At 39.8% G+C, this 21,461-nt stretch overlaps 3 protein-coding genes and 1 non-coding gene across 5 annotated transcripts; all 4 read right to left on the bottom strand.

Annotated features, from left to right (window-relative positions):
* Nucleotides 1-382: 382 nt before the first annotated feature.
* Nucleotides 383-454, bottom strand: TRNAK-UUU (transfer RNA lysine (anticodon UUU)). The gene has a single exon. It is a non-coding gene; the product is annotated as a tRNA-Lys (tRNA).
* Nucleotides 455-786: 332 nt separating this feature from the next.
* Nucleotides 787-4,453, bottom strand: LOC137945828 (putative receptor-like protein kinase At1g80870). The gene is made up of 2 exons (XM_068791874.1): nt 1,814-4,453; nt 787-1,597 (listed from the first exon to the last, which is right to left on the bottom strand). Exons 1-2 carry the CDS (start codon nt 3,898-3,900, stop codon nt 1,591-1,593), a joined length of 2,094 nt encoding a protein of 697 aa, XP_068647975.1. The 5' UTR covers nt 3,901-4,453; the 3' UTR covers nt 787-1,590.
* Nucleotides 4,454-5,976: 1,523 nt separating this feature from the next.
* Nucleotides 5,977-10,855, bottom strand: LOC137946134 (uncharacterized). Of its 2 annotated transcripts, none has more exons than XM_068792334.1 (7): nt 10,113-10,855; nt 9,364-9,405; nt 8,604-8,686; nt 8,416-8,516; nt 8,108-8,317; nt 7,350-7,444; nt 5,977-7,262 (listed from the first exon to the last, which is right to left on the bottom strand). In XM_068792334.1, exons 1-7 carry the CDS (start codon nt 10,252-10,254, stop codon nt 7,015-7,017), a joined length of 921 nt encoding a protein of 306 aa, XP_068648435.1. In that variant the 5' UTR covers nt 10,255-10,855; the 3' UTR covers nt 5,977-7,014. The 2 variants fall into 2 exon arrangements, with proteins under 2 accessions (XP_068648435.1, XP_068648434.1); XM_068792333.1 differs by having other exon boundaries at nt 8,102-8,317; nt 10,113-10,849.
* A 609-nt stretch (nt 10,856-11,464) lies between these two features.
* Nucleotides 11,465-18,800, bottom strand: LOC137945447 (leucine aminopeptidase 1-like). The gene is made up of 10 exons (XM_068791341.1): nt 18,546-18,800; nt 16,878-17,289; nt 15,390-15,584; nt 14,731-14,956; nt 14,502-14,628; nt 14,250-14,345; nt 13,197-13,274; nt 12,470-12,530; nt 12,132-12,319; nt 11,465-11,862 (listed from the first exon to the last, which is right to left on the bottom strand). Exons 1-10 carry the CDS (start codon nt 18,750-18,752, stop codon nt 11,734-11,736), a joined length of 1,719 nt encoding a protein of 572 aa, XP_068647442.1. The 5' UTR covers nt 18,753-18,800; the 3' UTR covers nt 11,465-11,733.
* Between the last annotated feature and the right edge of the window lie 2,661 nt (nt 18,801-21,461).

The following is a 21,461-nucleotide window of genomic DNA, read 5'->3' as shown; positions in this document are numbered from 1 at the left end:
TCATGAAAACAGCACAGTTCTCTCTGCAACATCTAATTAATGGTTGATTTAGAGCACGGAAAAATAAAACATAATTTTTTTTATGATCTTTATCCTTTTGATAGAACAAGTTAGTGATAATACTATGTCTATTTGCTACGACAGTTGCCCCTCATGTACCTAAGCAGGGGAATCTTATCCCACACTATTGCCCATATGAAGTGAAGACGTCTAAGAAGGTAAAATTTTTTTTTTTTTTCAAACAAGGAGGATGGACTTTTTTTTTCAAATGAAGAACACAAACGCAAGTCACCAACTTGAACAAAGAAGTTTTTTTTTTTTTTTTTTTTTTTTGCAAATAGGTTTTGTGAGGAATATCCAAAGAAAGAACAATTAAAAACTTCGCCGTCTGTGGGGATCGAACCCATGGCCACATGGTTAAAAGTCATGCGATCTACCTCTGAGCTAAGATGGCTTTGTTATTTTTGAAAAAAATAGAAATAAAATGTAAATATGTATTGTTCCAACAGAGAAAGTTTTTAACACGAACATTACTGTTCTTTTTCCACACATTTATCTGCTCACAGATTGTTATTGATTTCGTCTAAATCATTTGGAAAGATCACGGAGAGAACCCAAGATTGAGTGGATGCGACGGTAAGTTCAGAGTCATGTTGCAGAAGATCAGTTTAAGCAGAGACAAAAAACAAAGTGAGATCATCTTCTTTTGCAAATCCTAGCTTTTCTTAATAACAGAGTTTTATGATCCATATAACAGTTCCGTTACCTGAGTAAGAGAAACAAAGCTGCGTGTGGCTAATCAAGCATGAATTCTTAGATGTTTTGACCAGATTGCAGGTAGATGTAACGGGGCCAAGAAAAAGAAAACACAACACCCACAAAGTTCCTGATAATCTACAGTTCAGTATGAAGTTTTCTCGTGAAGATTTTCTAAGATTCAATGCTACCAGCCCTTCAAAGAGAAAATCCGTTCTTTCACCTTTGTGTCATTGTTTCTTGTTTTTTTTTTTTGGGGAATTGCAGTTTCCTGAGTTTCTCACAACAACAACCATTGGGAAACAGTTTTAACTGAAGAAATCCCATCGTCTTTTCCTCTTTCTCTTCGATTTCCTTTTTCTTTCTGGTCGACTCTTTTTCTTTTTGTGGAGCCTAACAATGTGCCGACGATCGCATCATAATATTCCCTCATGGCATCGTATACCCAAGCGAACCAGGAGAAGTGAGGGAGTGGACATCAAATGATATCACAGAGCAGCCGTGAACATTCATGACGCAGCAGTTCCAAATCGAATATCTATTATCTCTTGCCGAAAAGGTGACCTCCTTCATTTTTTTAGCTTTATCAACCATGATCATGCCGCCCGTTGGCTTCACATAATCACTTCTAGGTACACAAATGCCGTCATGGAGGGGAAGATGCCTTTTCTTGCCTTCTCATTAAATTTCAGTTTTGATCATCACTTATACCAAGAAGTGAAGAATTACTAGAGTGAGGAGTGATGATCTGAAATTTACAATTGTTTGGCTCAATAGGAATGCTCTGTTTGGACCTCAGATAATCCATCAAAGACTGCTTCAATTCATATTTGCTCATTTCCTGTAAATGCAATATAGAACCAAAACCACAGCAGTCATGGCCACTCCCAAAATTTCTGAAACATACAGTATTTACAAGAAAGAAGTTGAAACAAATCCTACATCATATCCCTCTCACAACTCAAAGTTCTGTGCACGTTCAAGGACACAGGACCAATTATCTGTGATCTCCAGACCAAACGAAATGAGACAGAATGTAAAAAGCTCAGTGACTTACTCTGCATCTGTTGCAGGTCTTCTTCTTGACTTACTGAAGAGTTTTGAAGGTGGAGATGAAAAATATTCTAGTGGAAGGGAAGGAAGATCCATCTCTCCTCTTAGTATCTTAACAATGTCACCAATATCTGGTCTTAATTCTGGCATCTTTTGCAAGCACATCAAAGCCAAATTAATGCACAAGCTTGCTTGATCTTTGTCAAATTGGTCCTTTAGTCTCTCATCCACCATCTCTAAAATGTTGCCATTGTAAGCCAACTGTCTACACCAACTAATGAGGTTAGCTTTCTCAAGCTTCATTGGGGATGTTAAAACATGCAATGGCCTCCTACCAGAGACTGTCACGAGTATGAGAACCCCAAAACTGTAGATATCAGCCTTCTCCATCAAGTATCCACACCCACCATATTCAGGGGCAACATAGCAGATGGTGCCTCTCATGCTCGTTGTACTACTGAGCTCCCTGCTGAACAAATCCCCACTCCACATTTCACTGTTTCTCGATCGATTTTTCTTCTTCTTCCACCCCTTTCTGAAGCTGAAATCTGCACCACGATCATTCTCTTCATTCACCTTATCTCTCTGCCCAGTCTTTCTAAGTTGGAACCTCCTACCCAGACCAAAGTGCATGGTTTTATAGCTGTCCTTCCACTTCCCCTCAAGTTTTCTCAATTTGTGGCCCTTCTTACTGATCTCTGCAAAGTACTCTTCCTTCCACCACTCTTTCATTTTCTTGTTGCTCTTTCCGCACCCTCTATCCTTTGCATCTCTCCTCTTTGACTGACCACTGGGGCCATCTCTGGATCGGGGGTCCTCCAAGCCACCTGGTTTTACTTTTGAGTTATCCAAAACAGGTTTTGTAGAGTGTTCTGTCTTATCTGTCTTACTGTCTTCGTCCCAATCAGGATTCGCTGATGGACAAATTTGGCTTCCTATCCATTCCATAACGTAATCTTTGCTACACAACTCACCACTTCCATCTTGTCTCCACCACCAATCTTTTCCCCATTGCTTAGAATTGGCGATTACATCGTCACCAGGAGAAGACGAAGGATTCAAATTCAACTCTTTGCTATGATCAGCACTATAAGAGTCGTCATCATAATTTATAAACTTGCCCAAATCTTCCCCACTGAAATCCACGGTAACCTCCTTTCCTTTGGGATTATAATGACTATAATCAGCATCACCGCAATTCAAGCAATTTGAATTTGTACTTTTCGTGTTGAAATCTAATCTACTATTCTTACATGAAGAAGAAGCCTGTATAGCTAGAGTAAAATCTACCTCGTTAGTTTCCGATGCTGGAGCCAGATTTCCCGAGAGTTCTTGGCTTTTCCATAGTTCCCGACTCCGACCCAGTTCTTGACTAAAAAAATCAACCCCGAATTCGCCCTCCAACTTAACTCTGGAAAGTCCAAAATCAGAGATCTTAGCTCGATATTCCGAACCCAACAACACATTACTGGGCTTCATATCCCCGTGAATCACAGGCGGATCACACTCCAAATGCAAGAACTGCAGTCCTCGGGCGACGTCGAGAATAATCTCGAAGCGCTCCGACCACCCTAAATTAGTCGAGGAAGGCCCATCTCCAAACAGCGCCTCCTGCAGGCTTCGATTAGGCATGTACTCGTACACCAAAAACCGTTTTTTCTTCTCGATGCAGTAACCCAAGAGCGAAACTATAAAGGGGGAACGGAGGCCGCCAAGGATTTGGATTTCGTTTTGGAACTCGCGGTCGAGCTGGGAGCAGGAGAGGTCGAGCTTCTTGACAGCAACAGATTTTCCATCTTGCAAGATGCCCCGGAAGACGGAGCCGGACCCGCCTTTGCCAATAGCATTGCCAGGGCCGAAGGAGCTGGTAGCTGATTTGAGCTCCTTGTACGAAAATCTGGTTAATTTCAGAGGGGTGGTCGCATCGAAGGGGATGGTGCGAGAGCGATCGAAGTGGGAGAAGTAGAGATAGAGAAGAAGGAAGATAAGGGCGAGAAGTAGCAGCACGGAGACAGAGATGGTGAGAGAGAGGAAGAAAACCCTAACCTTGGAGTTGTGGTCTGGGGTATGGAGGAGGGATCTGGAGGTCATTTCCGTTCCTTTTCACAAAGTATCAGCTCCACAAACAGAGAGAAAGAAGAAGAAACAACGAAACAGATAGAGGAAGCTGAAGGCACCAGGCAGCAAAGAGAGAGAGTGTGTTCACTTCAACGTCCTCCTTTTCTGGGTTAAAGAAGGAAGGAAGCAGAGAAAAAGACATCGGAGAGAGTAGAGAAGGGGATGGAATGGATTACAGTTGTTGGTAGCAAAGCAGTGGAAGGTGTTATTTTAATGGTGTAGTGAGATTTAAAGTAATGGCGGGTCCCAAATACAGAGAAATGCTTTTGACCCAAGGAAAAGAAAAGCTGCAAGACATGGGGGAGTGTAGACTTAAGGAAGTTTCACAAAGTAAAAGAGAGGACCTGCCATCGGAAGGCGAAAGGAGATAGCATAGAGGAAGAAGAGCTTAAAAGAGAAAAAGTGAAGAAGAGAGGCGCGCGGACGACCAGAATCACCGGACACTGAGAGGACGAGATCGCGCACTGATCCTCCATTCTTCCCTACAAAAGAAAGAGAAAAAAGCAGCGTCACTGATTCAAAGAAGGGGGACCGAGGAGCCAATGGGTACTGCAGTTCAGTGTTGGATTTGTGCTATTTTGGGATTTGCAGCGTTTTCTGTCTGTTTCTTCGGTTGGTTGGTTGGTCGTCTGTCACCTTTACCTTCAGCTGGAGCTGGAACCAACTGGTGTCTGCAAGGCAATTAAGAGAAGATTAAACTATCACAAGGATACATCTAATTCAACACTGTAAAGCTGTTTTAAAATACGAAAATGTGTTCTATAAACTACACAGATTCAGTTTTTGTTTTTTGCAAAAAACATCATATCAAAATCGTCTGTATCGTGTGGTCACCCCTTCAATGGTATTTTTTCTTTCAAATCCGTAACAGGTGGATAGAAGCGGGACGGATATGCCAAATCGACAGGTTAAACGATTACGATTAATATACGCTAGTGCCTATCATTATACTAAAAATCATTTCCAGGATAAAAAGCAAACAGACAAATTAGTTATGAGTCTATAAAATAACAACCGAAATCCAAAAGAAACAGATGTTAGGGGCCCCGAGCTTTGACAATCAGAACGAAGAAAGGTTACATTTTTGGATCAAATTTTAACAAGTAAACCAGCTTTTGGAGGCAACAGTAATGAATTGAAAGAAGGCGGGCCTACCCCAGCAAGACAATTTCACATGCGGTGCCTGCAATTATTAAGATGGAAATCTCCGCTTCTTTACGGCGTGTTGAGGTGACTTCGACTGGTCGAGGGGGGAAACCAGAAGACAAACGAATTAAACCAAAACATGGAAAAAGGTTAGAAGAACACTGGAGATACGAGCAAAGAGTCTGTCCGATTGTCGCAGAGCCCGCACATGTGCGTGCGCGCCTTTGATAGGACCCTCTCATTCTTTTGTAACTGAAGGGCACAAAAAAAAGCTAATGTAGATGAGCTCAAAGAGGTTAGAAGATTTCATCCTGTAGGCAGAAGCATGGGGAACCCTGTCCCACATTCTTAATTATCTCATCACTGCTCGTAAGGAATGCTTGGTTGTGTTAATTATAAAAGTCTTTATAATGCTCAAGATATCCAATGTGGGATTATGTTACCTCCACAATCAATCTCATGACGAAACTGGAGCAGCGGCAAGGATTTTACAATGTTGAAAGAGCGGAAGAGCGTGGTAGTACTTCCGCTTCCACCGCCGCCGTCCTCTCCTGTGTGGAGGGGAAACCTCACAAGGATAGCTCCTGCGGAGGGTCTGATCTCCGTAGGGGATTCGCGGTCTGGGGAGCGCTATTCTGGTGTTTTGATGATTTTCCTCGGCTGGATGTGAGATCTGTAGTTCGAAAGATCATTTGGCTAAATTTTTTTGACGGGAAGGAGATTAATATGGTCTGTCTCTAATAGGGATTAGCAGTAGTAGCACTTGAGAGAAGGTTGTAATGTTTTCTTATTATCAATCAAATTACGGACCGAAATTACAGAAACCTCTTATGTTTTAACCAGTTATATGCCCATAATCGACGTCAAACAAAAAAGGACAATAAATGCATTTCCATAATAACCTCAAGTTTCCTCCTCTTTGGTACATAAAACAGAAAATTAATTAACAAAATAACACCACAAACGCAGAGAGGTGGAAAATTTAGTTGGGTCGTAGAGCACGATTGGTTTCCGGGTCTGAAACGCCGACGGCGGCCTTGGCGACATCAGCGGCCGAGGCTTCCGGCTTCTTCTTGACGTATAGCGTGAAGTATGCGATGGCGCTGGTGACCACAAACCCCACGGCGGTCATCGTCTTCAGACTGTACGGCAAGCTACGACGCTGGTGCAGGACTTCCCCGGGGTGATGCCCCGGCTGCCTCTTCGACTCCTCCACCCCGTACTTCTTCAAATCCTCTGGCCCCATCTTGTGCGTGTCCGCGTTCGTCCTCGCCTGATTTGCCATGGGTTTTTTTTTCTCTCTCTGGTCGATCGCAACACAATTAAAAGGTCTCCAACAAAATTTCCTGCATTCTCTTTTGGGTTGTCCTTGTTCGTCGTGTTTATATCCTCGCCTGTTGGTAAAAGGATCGAAGAAGAACGAAAACGTAGCCACGTTACATGTCTGCATGGTGAATCTCCATCTGTGCAGACACGTAGCTTTGAATAATTCTCCTGGCCACAGGTGGACAGATGAATAACACGACTCGCTTTACGATCTCTTGTGTACCCACTGGATGCCAACAGAGCTCAATAGGAAAAGAAACATTCAAAATTTTCCCTTGTATTTGGAAAAGAAGAAAAATGATCGCTGAGTTTGTTGCATTAAAGCCTCCCCTTCGAATAGAAAAACGCTAGATAGGACTCGAACTCTTTATCTGTATGCGACACTATTTATTGCATTACGTAGAAGCTCCCCCTTCTCTCCAGACTCAATAAGACTCCGGATGGTTATGAGGATGATAAGAGAAACAGGAACTGGTAATTCGTTTGTGACATGATTAAAAAGAGATAATATGAGATTTTTTGAGATGCAGACAACAAGGAGGTAGTTATTTCATCTGCGGTCAACTAAAAAGGGCAGATAAAAAAAAAAAGTTCAAAAGAACGAAAGAAGATTCATCAACCACCTTCCGGCTCTTCAAGTAACCTCACAGTACGAGGAAGCATGAACTCTGCAAATATTGGGTAGTGGGAAGAGGGATATGAGCCATTTTCATTGTCATCAACAACTTCACATGAAACAGGTATCAATGCACGGCCTCGGTACACAATCCAGTCAATGTGCAGATCTTGAGTTTGGCGGTCCCAGCACAGGCAAAGAGCTCTAAATATCAATTTCAAGAATTCAAGAGCTCCCTGTTTGTTTCCTGCACACTCACAAAAAAAGCAGTTTCAATGGAGGTTACACAGAAGAAAATTCTTGTGTTGAGCTCAAAATCATGATGTCCAGTTACCCTTGAATCCATGATATGTCCGTATCAATGAGACATTTTTCCTCAACCGAGCATTGGGCCATGCATCCCTCATGTCGCCTACCATACCATGCTCTCTGAATCAATCATGATGAGAACTCAGCATAACTTACACTAGTAGCTATTAAATCACTAAATATTTGTAGTAGTCTCAAGTTTCTAGTAACTCTTAACTAACTTTTGTTAAGTCTCACCCAAGGTAAGTGGACAAGAAGGAGACGTGATGGGTGAATCTCTTCAGTGAATCTAAATGTTCAAATTATGCAAAGTTGGAAGGTCCATCACAAACCAAGCATCTCTCAAATAGCTATATGCCCCCACGTCTCCCAGCTCTCTTAGCTAATTTAGTCCCTTCTGAGAAAATAAAATATGCAGAGCCATACTGCTGCTTCACTACAGGGTAGATATCTAGAAAATTATATTTTAGGAGGCTTATCAGTTTCTGGTATCACCAAAACACACAGATTTTAGTTATAAATAACAAAGCTTGAACTAATTAAATTTTTCATTAACGGTCCTCATGATGAAAATTGCAGTAAGATCATCCATGTGATTCATTTTTGTACTTCTTTGTCTCCTTTAGCAACTATTCATTATCCGATACCAATTTCTTATGATGAAAATTTCATTAAGATCATTTATGCAATTCATGTTAGTTCTGTGCTTCATGTAGCAGCTATTCATAATCTGGTATCGATTAGCATGAGAGAGAGAGAGAGAGAGAGAGAGAGAACCTTGACCTCCCAAGTAAAAAACGTCCAGTTGTCGATTCCTTTTGTGTATTAAACCCACCACAATACACCACAGGTAGGCTTGGAGGCAAGGATGCTATGTGCTGCCAGGTAAGTAATGCGCCTCTTCTGCGGGCACGAGGACTCAACTCATCCATGTTTGTATTTACAATTTGGAAACTGAAGCCTGGGGGCTCAACTCTCTTAAGTTGAAATGTGTGGAAATCAGGTCAAAGAATCAAACCATAAAACATTCCAAAAAACTAAAATTAAAGGATTAATATGGCCAGAACTTAAAGCTTAACATAAAGGATATGGCCCATGTTGCAATGCAAGGAACTAATGAACCCCACGATATGCTTCCAGGAACAGAGGGAGACTCTGATAGCCAAAATGTTCCACCTTCTAGAAGTTCGACCTACACAGTTCAATTTTTATTTAGGACAGTTGGGTGATTTTAATAACATCTTGTGCAACCATTTAATCAACAGATATAGCTAGATACCTTCTCCTTATCATAGAATATTGTGCAATGTTCATCTGAAGTGTCCTGAGATCCTCTTCTTGAAATCCCAAATTGATCATAACCTTGATTACATAAGACAATCAATTCCCAAGGGTTATCAATTTGAGAATATATAATCTGAAATAAGGAACTAAAGAATTGTCATTGCTCATGCAATGCTACACATATGCTCCAGATTGGATATAGACTAGCAAGGGAATAGAAAAAATAACTATTACATACTATACTACAAAGAAAATATGCTATACAGACTTTCGGAGCATTCACTCGGCAGTATGGAGCAGTATAATTAGAAGAAGCAACATGGAATTCTGTGCATCGATCTGCATAGTGTAGTGAATAAAGGGCAATGCCTAGTTAGCAAAAAACTACTTTTCTTCAATCTGCTGTTTGTTTGATAAAAAACAACAAGGTTGAGTCTCATTATGAAGCTAAAATTGTTTATTGTGTTCATTGAAAGCTTAGGCCAAAGGGTAATTATAATATTACATTTATTCTGGTTATTGAGCCCATAAAATCACCATGGAGAGTAGAGACTCAAGAGTAAGGATCAGAAACTATCATAAACTAGTTTACTTGACATCCACAGAACAGGTTCATCAGACTTTCCTTCTTTTTTATTCTTCCATTTCTTTTTCTAGACGTTCCCCCCTCACCCTCATCATTCAATAATCCTTGTAGTAAAAAAGGTTAGAAAAAAGAAAAAAAAATGAAGGACACATAGAATGCAGATATTTACCTGACAAAGCCTGCTGAAGAAACTCCAATTGCGGTTTTGTGCCTAGAAAATAGAAACCATCACAAATATTTTAAATTAGAAGATACTCAACACCAGCACCAAGAGGAAATACAACTTCCAACCAAGAGAGCCTCTCTGAAATTCAATCCACAAGAATGACACAAGCTCTATTTAGCAAGGGTAAATCAATGAAAACATGGCAGAATAAATAATAAATCCTCATCAGCATAACATAAAGCAGACCAAGATCGGCAAATGCACTGTTGGCACAGAAACGAAAACTTAAAGCTAGAGCCCTCGATTCCAGACACCTAGACATCACGTCAGAAAGACCGAGATCTTGCAAACTCCAAAGACACAACCGCCTCAAAATCTAAAAACCGACCATTACATGCATCAGTTTACCACAGAGGAAAAGGGGGGGAAATCCAATTACACAACAGTAAGTCGTTTAAATATGAAAATCCCGTCTTTTAGTTTCCACCGGCAATCCAGCTAATTTCGTTTCCCTACATTCCAGAAAGAGAAAAGACACAGGCAGCTTAAATAAGGAAAAAAACAAGGTCCTAGCCATCCAGCTTAGGAATATCTAGCATCGACCTTTTCCAATCAAGTCAGTATAAGTCCAAGAGTTGAGACGAATCCTTCACGCCAAACATCAGTACAAGAATACCTTCGAAATATCAATGACAGAAACAGAAGACCTTCGAAAAATGAATCAGATGGGGATCAAGAAGCCAATAGAATACCTTGCTGGGTGCAGAGGATCATAGGAGAATAGCAGCTGATGACCGTGATACAGAAGTCCCTTCGTTTCTCCCACGAATTCGGACTACCATTTGGCTGATCTTCGAGGAGATTGAGGGTCATTACAGTGAGAGAGACGCTCATTTTCACAATGCAGTTCAGCTTTTCATATGATCGCCACTTAAGAAAAATCAGTGCAAAATCGCCATCTTCTCAAACCCACCCGTTCCTATCCGTAATCTGCTACAGGCAAGCTCCAACGAAGGATGAACTTTCAGATCGTTTCTCGTTCAGACAGTGGATGAAATGGTTCTTGAAAGCTGACTCCTTACCCTGAAGTAAAACTGTAAACAGAAAGAGAGAGAACGGCGAAGAGTCCCGAGGTTTTAATAATCCAGAGGAAGTGAGAGAATTGATTCAGGTAACCATCACATGACAGCCCACTTGAAACTTAAAAAGTAGTGAACTTGGGAGCTGTAATCCATCCGAGATGGGAGAGAATCTCTTCATAAATGCTTCATAACGGAGGGAAGGTCGGAAGTCGCTTCTCAAGTAGGTCTCACGATAAAAGTCAGTTACGCCATCTTCTGTTTGCTGGAAAACTTATCAGAATCACTGCTGCCGTTCTGGGTTTACTCTGTACTCTCGTCTGCGGTTCTTCCTACGGCTATGACCAAATGAAGATGAGAGGAAAAGCAGGGGGTCCCATTATAGAAAAAAAGGCCGATCCTCGAATTCGGCTCTTCGGATGCTAAAGTAACGAGATCGCATCGCAGAAAACTAGAAACAGCTTTTGAAAGTAAATCCAACCAGGGCCTCGCCTGTTTAAAGCAGTACTCTACAAAAGGAAAAAATGGCCGTGAACGTGCACAGCACCCTCCGTTGCTGCCATGGCTGTCTAACTCTCGTTGATATTAAAATAGATATACAGAAACAGAAACACCCTGCTCGTGGGACTCGAGTTTTTGTTTGACATGGATGGGAGCCGAAACGAAAAAGAAAGATCGATGGCAAAATGATGCGGATGTCCTATTCAATTCCCTCTTTCAAGGCGATCAGGGAAGCTACTTTCCTTCGATGTCTCTTTTTTTCATTTTTGGATTCTTAAATATTTTGGTATCTTTTTTGTAATTATAATGGTTCTTCTCTATGGTGCCTGTGTAGAATACTTTCAAGCATTAGAAGTCAGCCCTTATTATTGATGGGAAGTAGAATTTTTAGTGATTTCCCAGGTGCCCATGACAACAAACCTTCCAGTGAGTCGAGCATAAATGCAGTCCAACACCTGCTGATGCCAGAGCAGGGCGAAAGGAAAGCTGGAATCCACATCCAAAGAACTAATTCGTATCGTGAATTGACCAGTGGAACTACATGCTGATTCCGTATTAATGAGTTTGAAACAATTCATTTCAGCCAACAATGAAACGGCAAAGAAAGGTATAGTGCTCACCACATCTGTGTCACCCTCTGACTACCTTACTCGGGATGAATATTCAACAAAATTGACAGGACGCGCAACAGCTTGAACTTCTGCCTCTTCATTGCATTGCTTTATTTGTAACTAACAGGATCTGACTTCAGCACCTTACCTAATCCTTTACTTCTCGGAAAAGACAACAAAGTCTAGGAGGAGTTTTTCTGAACCCACTCCACTAAAGTTGAAACACCAAAACCTGTTGCAAGCCGTTTCTTTTCATTGTACACAGGAGCAGCCATGTCTATGTGCATCCATTGCACCTTTTCATCAACAAACTGCAAGAAAAAAGATGAATTAGTTCCAGCTAATTGAAATCAACTAGCCAAAAACTGGGAAAGAAAGACCAGTTAGCCTGAACCATAAACAATAAATGGGATATAAATCAAGCTTTCACACAGCCCCTACTTTGGTTGGAGAGAGATCATTGTTCGTATTCAAGGACTAATCCTTAGTATGAGGATTTATATCAAAGAGATTATCAAATAACAGAAAAGATTCACAAGGAAAACCCTATGAACACCAAAATGCCAAAAAGAGATAATACCTGTTTCAAGAATAGAGCAGCAGTGATAGCCCCTCCTGCACGACCCCCTGTGTTAACCATGTCAGCTATTCCCGACTTCATGGACTCCCAGTAGCTTTCTTCTAATGGCATCCTCCAAAATTTCTCTCCTGTGGCCTCTGAAGCTGAAAAGAACTCCTTTGCAAGGTCATCGCTGGGAGTAAAAGCTCCTATATAATGTTCATTAAATTAGTGTAAATATGATAGATACTCATAAAAGATAAACACTAATAACATGATTTCAGTCTCAGAACTCGACAAAGTCACCAGTAGAGAATCTATCAAGCAAAAAGCTTAACATTGTCGCATTAAATATATACCTGCAATAGAGGGACCAAGTGCAATCATACAAGCTCCAGTCAGTGTGGCCAGATCAATAATCTGCATGAACAGTTTAGATACTGTCATTAGGAAAAGGCCTTTAAATTCCAAAAGAATCTAGCCATCAACATGTTTCCTAAAGATACCAAGCAGCATGACAAGAAAAAACCAACATTCCATCTACAATTGCAAGCAAATACACCATTCGATGAATTAAAATATGCATTTGCAACTGACATGAAGTCCAACACAAACTATTTGGCTGACAAAACATAAAAACTAAAAAACCTAGTGTAGCTCATTGCAAGGAAAAAAGGCCATCGTTTTCTTTGACATGCTTATTAAGGAAAAAGCATGAAAAAGACACTTTATGAATGTCAAAACTAACTTCCAACAAAGCTTATGAATGCTCCTCATTTCAGCATGCCCAGTAGCTTACACCAAAGAAGCACAAATTTCATCTTGACTCCAGCTCCAAAAGCATGGGACTGAGCTATTGATCCAAATATTGAGGAAAACCAAAAAATATTTCTGATTAAACCCATTTCCCTCATACTAGGGATAGAAATCCCTCATATTAGGAATGGAAATGACACGCATTCAAGTATTAACATGTATGATCATTCATCTAGGTCCAAGCTAATTTAAACTTCTACAACATATGCAACCTAGCATAATTTGAAAATATTTCTACTGTAACATGCAATCAAGCTTTGTGACACCTACCTTTTCCACACCTTGGTTGCAAGCATACACCAGAGCATCGGCAAGTGTCAGTCTACCTTCAGCATCGGTATTATTGACCTGAAACAAGAAAACAGAAAAACAAAAAAAGTGTCAAGTCTGAAAGGCAGTCATTAGTTCATCACATCACAGCATCACAGCCTACCTCCAACCATGTTGAGGTCAGCTGGATGAATCCCCTTTCACTGGATTAAAGTATTTACATTTAACAAAAGACAAAGGTTCTGAAATATACGCTGGGTAGATTGACCTCCATCAAGTCTATTCTACCACTTTCATTCATCTTATTTTAGGCTTCTTCTAACTCTTACCAATTCCTCAAGCAATTAGCAACAAGAAACTTGAGTTTATAGATTAACATCTACACTTTTTTTAGTGGTGCTATTCCTATCTGTCCTCTTACCTCTTCATTTAATTATTGCTTTTTCTTTTCTTGCCTCAAATCAACCTCACTACTCTCACATCCTCCTTCATATCATAAGGGTGTACTTACTGCACTAGACCCTTACATGGCTGATATAACAATTGGCTTGTACACTTCACCCCTTGCAACATACAGCTGTTAATCTTTATTTAGCTACCCAACATTTATTCCGTTACATCCCTTACATTTCCTTCCTTTTGAATGGTTGAGCCTATGTAATGAAAGAATTGATAGGGTACTGCTTGAACCCCCACCCCCATGTGCACATGGAGACACATCCTCTTCAATTTTCCATTAAAATGGTAGGTCACAAGTTCATTTTTGTTTCCATGCAAAGAGAACAGATGTGGGTCATAAGATCATATCAAACACTAAAAGATAATCACTGGAGTTAATTAATTCCTTTACATTCAACAGTAAAACTTCCTATAAAGCACCCCCCATCACAACTAATGTCAACCATGAGACTTGCTACTTGGAAAAAATCATGATTTAAAACATTACAACCAGATAGCATTAGCCAATTATATGATAATATGATTACTTGTATTCCCCTAAATGCAAGAACACTGCATTCAATAGATGGAGATAGAAACAATCAAAATAATTACCTCAATTGTCTTTCCATTTGATGCTGTGAGTATGTCACCTGGTCTCATGCCTGTGCCACTGATCATGTTCTCACAAGCAGCAACAATAAAGTGAACCTGTAAGAGAATCCATCGATCACCTCCAAAAGCAAACCTCTCTTTAAGATTTTTTTTTTTTTATAAAGTTCTCTTTAAGATTAAAAAGCTAAAAAATTCCATAAACATTGTCCATCTGTTCATTTGGTGATTCTTAACAGGAATAAAAAAACTTGCCTCCACGCCTGAAGGTTTAATTTGACCAATGGCCTTGACAGCACCCAGAACTGCAGCTGCACCTCCCATATCAAATTTCATGATTTCAATCATACATCCCGCTCCTGTCTTAATATTGTATCCCCCACTAAACATAAGAAAGAGAAACCAATTGGTCAATGATCCCTATTACCATTTCTTTAATAAAAAACAGCTAGCCTTTTTAAAATAAAAGGCCTGTTGCTACCACCTGTCAAATGTCAAACCCTTCCCAACAATGGCTATCTTGGCTTTTACTTCTCCATTTGGAGGTTTATAGCAAAGGTGGATGAAATGAGGAGGATTCGCAGACGCAGCAGCTACACCCAAATAAGAACCCATCTTCAACTCTGCACATTGCTCAGCATTCAATATTGTTGCCTTAAGGACATCCCCATATTCCAAGGCAATTTTCGAAGCTTCCTCCGCCAGTACACCTTTTATGGAAAAACACAACTCAGACGTTGAACCAAAATTTAGACTGTTGAAGAGCAGATATGGAAGAGTATTTGATGATTCTCATAGTAAGAAGTCTCACAGAGACTGAATTAATATGGCGGAATCTTACAAGAGTCTCACAGAAGAGTCTCGGTTAAAAGTGTTTTAGTTATGCTAGTTTTCTATTTATGTTCAATTATTCAATTGTTCTAAGACTTATGTTTTACTGTCTTAACTTTGGGTATAACTAAGATAAGGATAATTTAATTGTAACTGGATTATATCTGTTTCCTCTATTATAAATAGAGGCTCATTGTACTCAAATTACATCAAGTTGGTGAAATTTTTCTCTTTTCCAAATATTCAACATGGACAATTTAAGTCAGTGAAAAGAAGATGTGCACAACAAAATGAAAGCCAACTGTTACATACCAGGAGTCAGCACATTGGCAGGTGCATTAGTAAGCTCTTTGCCAAGAATCACCCCACTGCAAACATCATTAGCGTAATTAAGCTTCTTTTCTATTTCAGGTCCAACCCCCAGACCAAGAATATCCACTGATTTAAGTGATGACTTCTTTGATTCTGACTTAAATCTGCTGTCTTCATGAACTCCTAGAATGGTTCCTGAGACAAATTCCCAAAGAATGTCAGTCCCAAAAACAATACCATGCAAACATTATGTGATACTTCGAGCTAAACATATCATTCGTAAAAATACACTACCATAAATATAACCTAGGAAAAGAAACAAAAACTAATACTTCAAATGATGTAGATACTCTTCCCAAGTAATGCTAAACACCACTGTTGTCATATAAAGCCTAACTAAAATCAAACATAAGCAGGCATGAAAGTGAGAGGGGGGGAGAGAAAGATGTATAGCAGCATCGTGGATATGGAAACAGTGCAACTGGTGAGGACCACTAATACAGTTTGACACTATGTGAATGAAGTCAATAAAACATGAAAGAACCCTTCACATGTGACTAGACCATCATATTAGATTAGTAATCTCTTCAAATGCATTTACATCACGAGGATAAGAAATTGCCCAACAAGGCTATTGAAGAACATCAAGAGAGTGTCCCTGGATGGTTAAAGGACTCGGAGTAGTTCATCCCCAACAATAAAAACAGTACCTGATCAATGTGACCATCTGTAGAGTCATAAAGACTCCACAAGAACCTATAGCCCATATGCTACTTCACCAGATGTAAAAACTAAATTTCATGCATCTTAAAGGACAAGTTGAAGGGCAATTCATTTTAGAACTCTAAACCTAAACGCCAAAGAAAGCATCAAAGAGCACAAAAATGACCATGCAACAGAATGCAACCAAAGATTGCTACTGATTTTGACTCAGGAAAGTGTTTTTTTTTTTTGTAAAAATAAAAAATAAAAAAGTGTGGGATTTAGGGGAAACAGCAATGCAAGTCTGGATTCTGCCACTGAAACAGAAAGCAGAAAAAGGACTGGCTGTGCGCCCTAGTTATTCAAGATCGCAAGTGTGAAGGAAGTCAATAATTTCAGCACCTTTACAATGCTCAGATCTCTCATACAGAGATTATTCTGTGTAACACCACAGGAAAAGAGGAAAGGAGCTGACCAATGCATACCAATATTGGGAGGCTAACTGCATAGTATCAGTCAAAGCAAAAACAGCAAACCTTTCACCAGCATTTTCCCATAAAACGGACTATGATACAAGTAAAGCAAAGAAAAGCTAAGCTAAAGAACGAGTAAATGCTTACCTCTCTTTTCACACAATCGTAGAACATATAACGAAATCCACTACCAAGTAAATTTTTACATGGAGCCAGACTAAGGCATAGTAGCAAATTGCAGGACTTTTGAATTGCATGACTATATAACCAGATCAAATTTTATATCCTTCACAATTTTAGAATAGAAGCATACCTGATGCTACCACATAAGCAGCATTAAGCTTAGAGTCTGAGGAAAGTCCCTCAGAAGATGCGAGAACAATGGCTGCACTAGTTGCTTGGGCAGTTTTCACAGTAGCTGCAACTGCCTCTCCTAAGCCCTTGTAAGCAGTGGAAGCTGTGCACTGCCCAAGACCAATAAGACCAAGACGCTTAAATCCCAGACCTGGAAGTCTCAGAATAGTTGACTGCCCAGCCTTTCCTGTGAAGTCCTCCTCAGCTGAAGCTTCAGCCAAGAGCCCATTAAGCTGACTGTCAAGTTTTTTTAAGACTGGATTCTCAAATTTGGAGTTTTCATCCTTAGACATGTCCTTCTCTGATACAGCAACAGCAAGTATGTCCCCTCTCCATTCAGATGCATCAATATCTTTTGCAGTAAAAGCTATCTGCATTGGAAAAGAAATGGAATGAAAAAGCATATAACAGAAGAATGGAAAATAACTATCCTAATCCATCCAGATATATCTTACCATAGGTTTCCACTGATTCATATTTTAGAAAAATAGAGAAATTTAAAACTGAAAACTTGGGTCAAGCTAGAGCTTGAACTCATCTAAAACTTTCGAGCTCGAGTTTTAGTTCAATTTAAGGCTCAACGCTGAGCTTGAACTCAAGCTCAAACCTGCACAAGTTCAAGCTTGGCTCGACTTGATGCCACCACTAAGTGCAATAATCCTCAACATCTACATATTAGATAAACACAAAAAAAAAAAAAAAAAAAAAGCATCTAACACATCCAAGTATATTATCAAAGTCCCAAATATACAGAACAAACAATTTCATTAAAGACCATACAATTGCTTATACAAAGAACTTTAAAAAAAAAAAAATTGATATAGAGATCTTGCTCATACGACCAGTCCAATAGCATGAAAACAAGAAACGTTAAACAACATCGTACTACACCATATGATGGCAAACAAGTACATAACCCGTTAAATATCAAACAATCCAGGAATAAATGAACTTAGAGATTATCTAATAAGATTGCCTGCGGCTAATGTCCAGAAACCCATGCAGCGAATAAGATCAAAAACCGAAACAGACAACCTATATACTGGGATCACGGAGAGATAAATATCAGGGACAGAAAGTACAATGAAAAATGCCAGAAATATAAATGGCGAAGATAGAGGAAGGTGCAGTTATCAAACCAAAACGCTGTTAACAAAACCACATCTTCAATGGTAATCGCAATAATCTCTAGAGTAAATATTACACTAAAAGATATAAAGGACACCAAGACAACGACTGCGAGGTATTAAACGAGGTATTTGAGAAGACGCATTTACTTCACTTTAAAGATACACAATAAAGAACGATCAAATCGATCAAAACATCAGACAGTTCTTACTGATCTACCAACCTGAAATATTAACACCGAACAACAACGAAGTTCATACAGAGAGCTTTAAAAAGGTCAAAATACAAATTATCCGATGCCAGCGAAGAAAATGGGAGGGACAAGAAAAGAGAAGCAAATATCAACACAAACCAAAAGCGACACCACACAGAAATTTCATCAAACAGGTAGCACTCGAACAAGAAGACTACACGCGAACCGAAACAAGCCAACACCCGCAATACGCTTTACAGAAAAAAAGACGAAATAGCAAACCAGCAACAGAAACCGGCGAGAGACCTGAGGAAATTCTGCTGGCGCAGGTTTAGTGAGCCCAAGAGTCGCCCGAGTTGTCAATGTCTGAGCCATCCTCACCCCCCGACTCAAACTTCGTTGCCGGTCGATCGTAAACCTGAGAAATGGAGAAGTAGACTGACGAAGTAGTAGCGCTCGACTGAGAAACACCGAGGAAGACGAAGATACCAAAGTGAGCACGGCGGCAGCCATTTATCCTTATGACCCGGGATTTATATTTATTTACCAAAAAGAAATGCGAAAGCGGATGAGCATTGACCAATGCCCACCATCGTTCCCTACTAATCAATCCTCCCGGCCTTTTCATTCCCATGGGCCCAGCCACGAGCTTTGGGTCGCGTGACGTGGAGCGTGGCCTCCATACGACGAAGGACTATTTATCAATTATTTTGTTTGTCACGAGTGACTAGGAATCAGATTATTTTACAAATACTGATCGGATCCACTGCAATCGTCCACTATTGGCTGACAGTAAGGTGAACTTTAGTGTGGATTATGATTTCGAATATTCGTCCGAGACAGCGACTCCGATCACAAATGGTTTACAATAATTATGGGGGGTTAGTGTAAGGGCACGTGGGAGGGAAAGTAAATGTTTGGGACGGTGAAATGGAAAGTAAATTATTTGTTTGTATTTTAGTACGATCAATGGAAAGTTAAATCGTCGGTTGTTTCGGGTGCACATCGGAAAGTGTGGTGTAAAGTATAAATAGATTATTTATTAAATAAATATTTTTTTATATTTAATTTTTAGAAAATTAAATTAATATTATTTAATAAATATAATATATTAAATATAATAATTAAATAAATATTTATTTTTATATTATTAAAATTGTAATCAAATTGTAATTTTGTAATATCTAAATATGAAATAATTATACAAACATCGTACTCACAGTGTACTACACAAACATTATAATAATAAAAATAAAAATAATATAAATATAACTCAATCACCTATTTAATATAAAAAAATTATAATTGTACCTACAAAAATACAACACAAAAAATATTTGTCGAATTAGGATGGGGAAACTTGATAGATCTAGGTCCATTTTTTAGCCTTTTTTTTGTCAAATTAGAAGTTGGGGTTTAAGGTTAAAAGTTCGGGGTAGAATTGAGTTCTTAAAAATATGGCTCGAGGTTAGGTTGAGTGTTTAAAAACTCCACTTGACCCAAACATTAAACAAAGCTAAAATTATTTTAAAATGAATGAAAGAAAATAAAAATAAATTATTAGTTTTAATTATACTTTATAATTAAAAAATAAATTTGGGAAGTAATTAAATACTAAGTATTGCATAATGAAAAAGTCCAAAATATGAAAATAAAATCGAAAACAAAAAAAAACAATATTATAAAAAAATAAAACAAAACATAAATAATAACAATGGTCATTTAAAAGGAAAAAATAATAATAGTAATTATGGCGTGCGTTGCATTGAGTTACTGTAGCTCATCTTCCTCACTCAGCGAGTGGAATGAATAACGGAGGTTGCAGCGAGTGGAACGAATAACAGAAGTTGCAGCGAGTGGAACGAATAACGGAGGTTGCAGAGAGGGGAGAGAAGTCGTCGGTGCTGGGGACGGTGAGAGGAAGAGAGTCAAGCGTTGGGGAGAGGTCGCAGAGGGGGCGATTGAAATCGTCGACGATCGCGAGCGAGGGAGGAGCCGGAGAGGTTGCAGAGAGGGGAGAGATGTCGCTCGTGGTGGGGACGGTGAGAGGAAGGGAGTCGAGCGCCGGAGATAGGTCACACAGAGGGCGACTGAAATCGCTGAAGGTCGATCGCGAGCGAGAGAGAATTTTTTTTTTCTCTGAAGCCCTCCCTCGACATAGCCTTCCTTCCCGACAGCCCGAGCCCGATGTAATTGAGGGAGGGAAAGTGAATTCAAAGTTCGACCCCTCTGAATTCGCTTTCCCTCCCATTATGCCTAAATCGGGGAAAAGTGAAATACATTTGTATTTTACTTTTCCCCTGCACTTACGTTGGGCACTAACGGCTTTTGGCTCAGTGGTCATTAAATGTAAAAAGAAATATAAAGCCTGGATTTCGTGGATGTATTATTAGTCGTTTTATACCGCTTTGTAAATGGATATCAAAATAAAATTGTTATATTTTAATAATTTTAGTGAGTTACTTGTTTACCCGCTTATCTCCGTCCTTAAACCCTGATCGAACAGTTCAAAGCTCAAACTCTTGATAATTACATTTGCTTTAAACTATCTAGCCCCAAATATGGCCATGCTGAAGCATGGTTCCCTTGGTTAGGCCGACGATGGATCAAATTCAGGTCAACCTGAATCCGACTATTTTATTTAAATAGTTGTAACATATGTGTGTAATTAGTGTGATAAAACCTGACATGTAAGATTGATTGAGTAAATTGGATTCAATCAAAATCTGTTTCGTGAACTAAGTTAGGGTTTGGTAATACCTGAGGAGAAGGGAAAACCCTAATTACTTGGTGTTTTTATGGGTCAAACCAGATACCTAAGGGGGGGTTAGTCAACTTGAAGTCCGAGATGAAGATCGACCGCATGACGCCATTCATCAGTTGAAGTCATTAGTGGAGCACATATGACATTTCATCTGGATGCTGGGGATGAAGCGGTCCTTCATCTCCATGTTTTAAAATCCTTCATCTTGTTGAAGACCATTTTTTATCTTCTTCGAGATGAAGGACGCGCGCGGCTTGGTTTTTTTTTTTTCCCCTCTCTCTCCTAGCACCCCCCTCTCTCGCACGTCCTCATTTCCCTTTTTTCCTTCCTCTCCCGCACCCCCTCTCTCGTCTCCCTGCGCCCTCGACGTCGCTGCTCCCTCTCTTCTCTCGGACTTTCATCTCCGGACTCCGTCTCCCAGTCTTCTCTCGGATTCGCCCTCTCTCTCGCACCCCCTC

This window comes from Aristolochia californica, unplaced genomic scaffold (genome assembly GCF_029961685.1).
Source record: "Aristolochia californica isolate CCGP_79_NKW_82.1479 unplaced genomic scaffold, dmAriCali1.0.hap1 SCAF_12, whole genome shotgun sequence".
NCBI classification, from domain to species: domain Eukaryota; kingdom Viridiplantae; phylum Streptophyta; class Magnoliopsida; order Piperales; family Aristolochiaceae; genus Aristolochia; species Aristolochia californica.
Note: the sequence above shows the minus strand (reverse complement) of the source record. Positions and strands in the feature narration are given on the sequence as shown.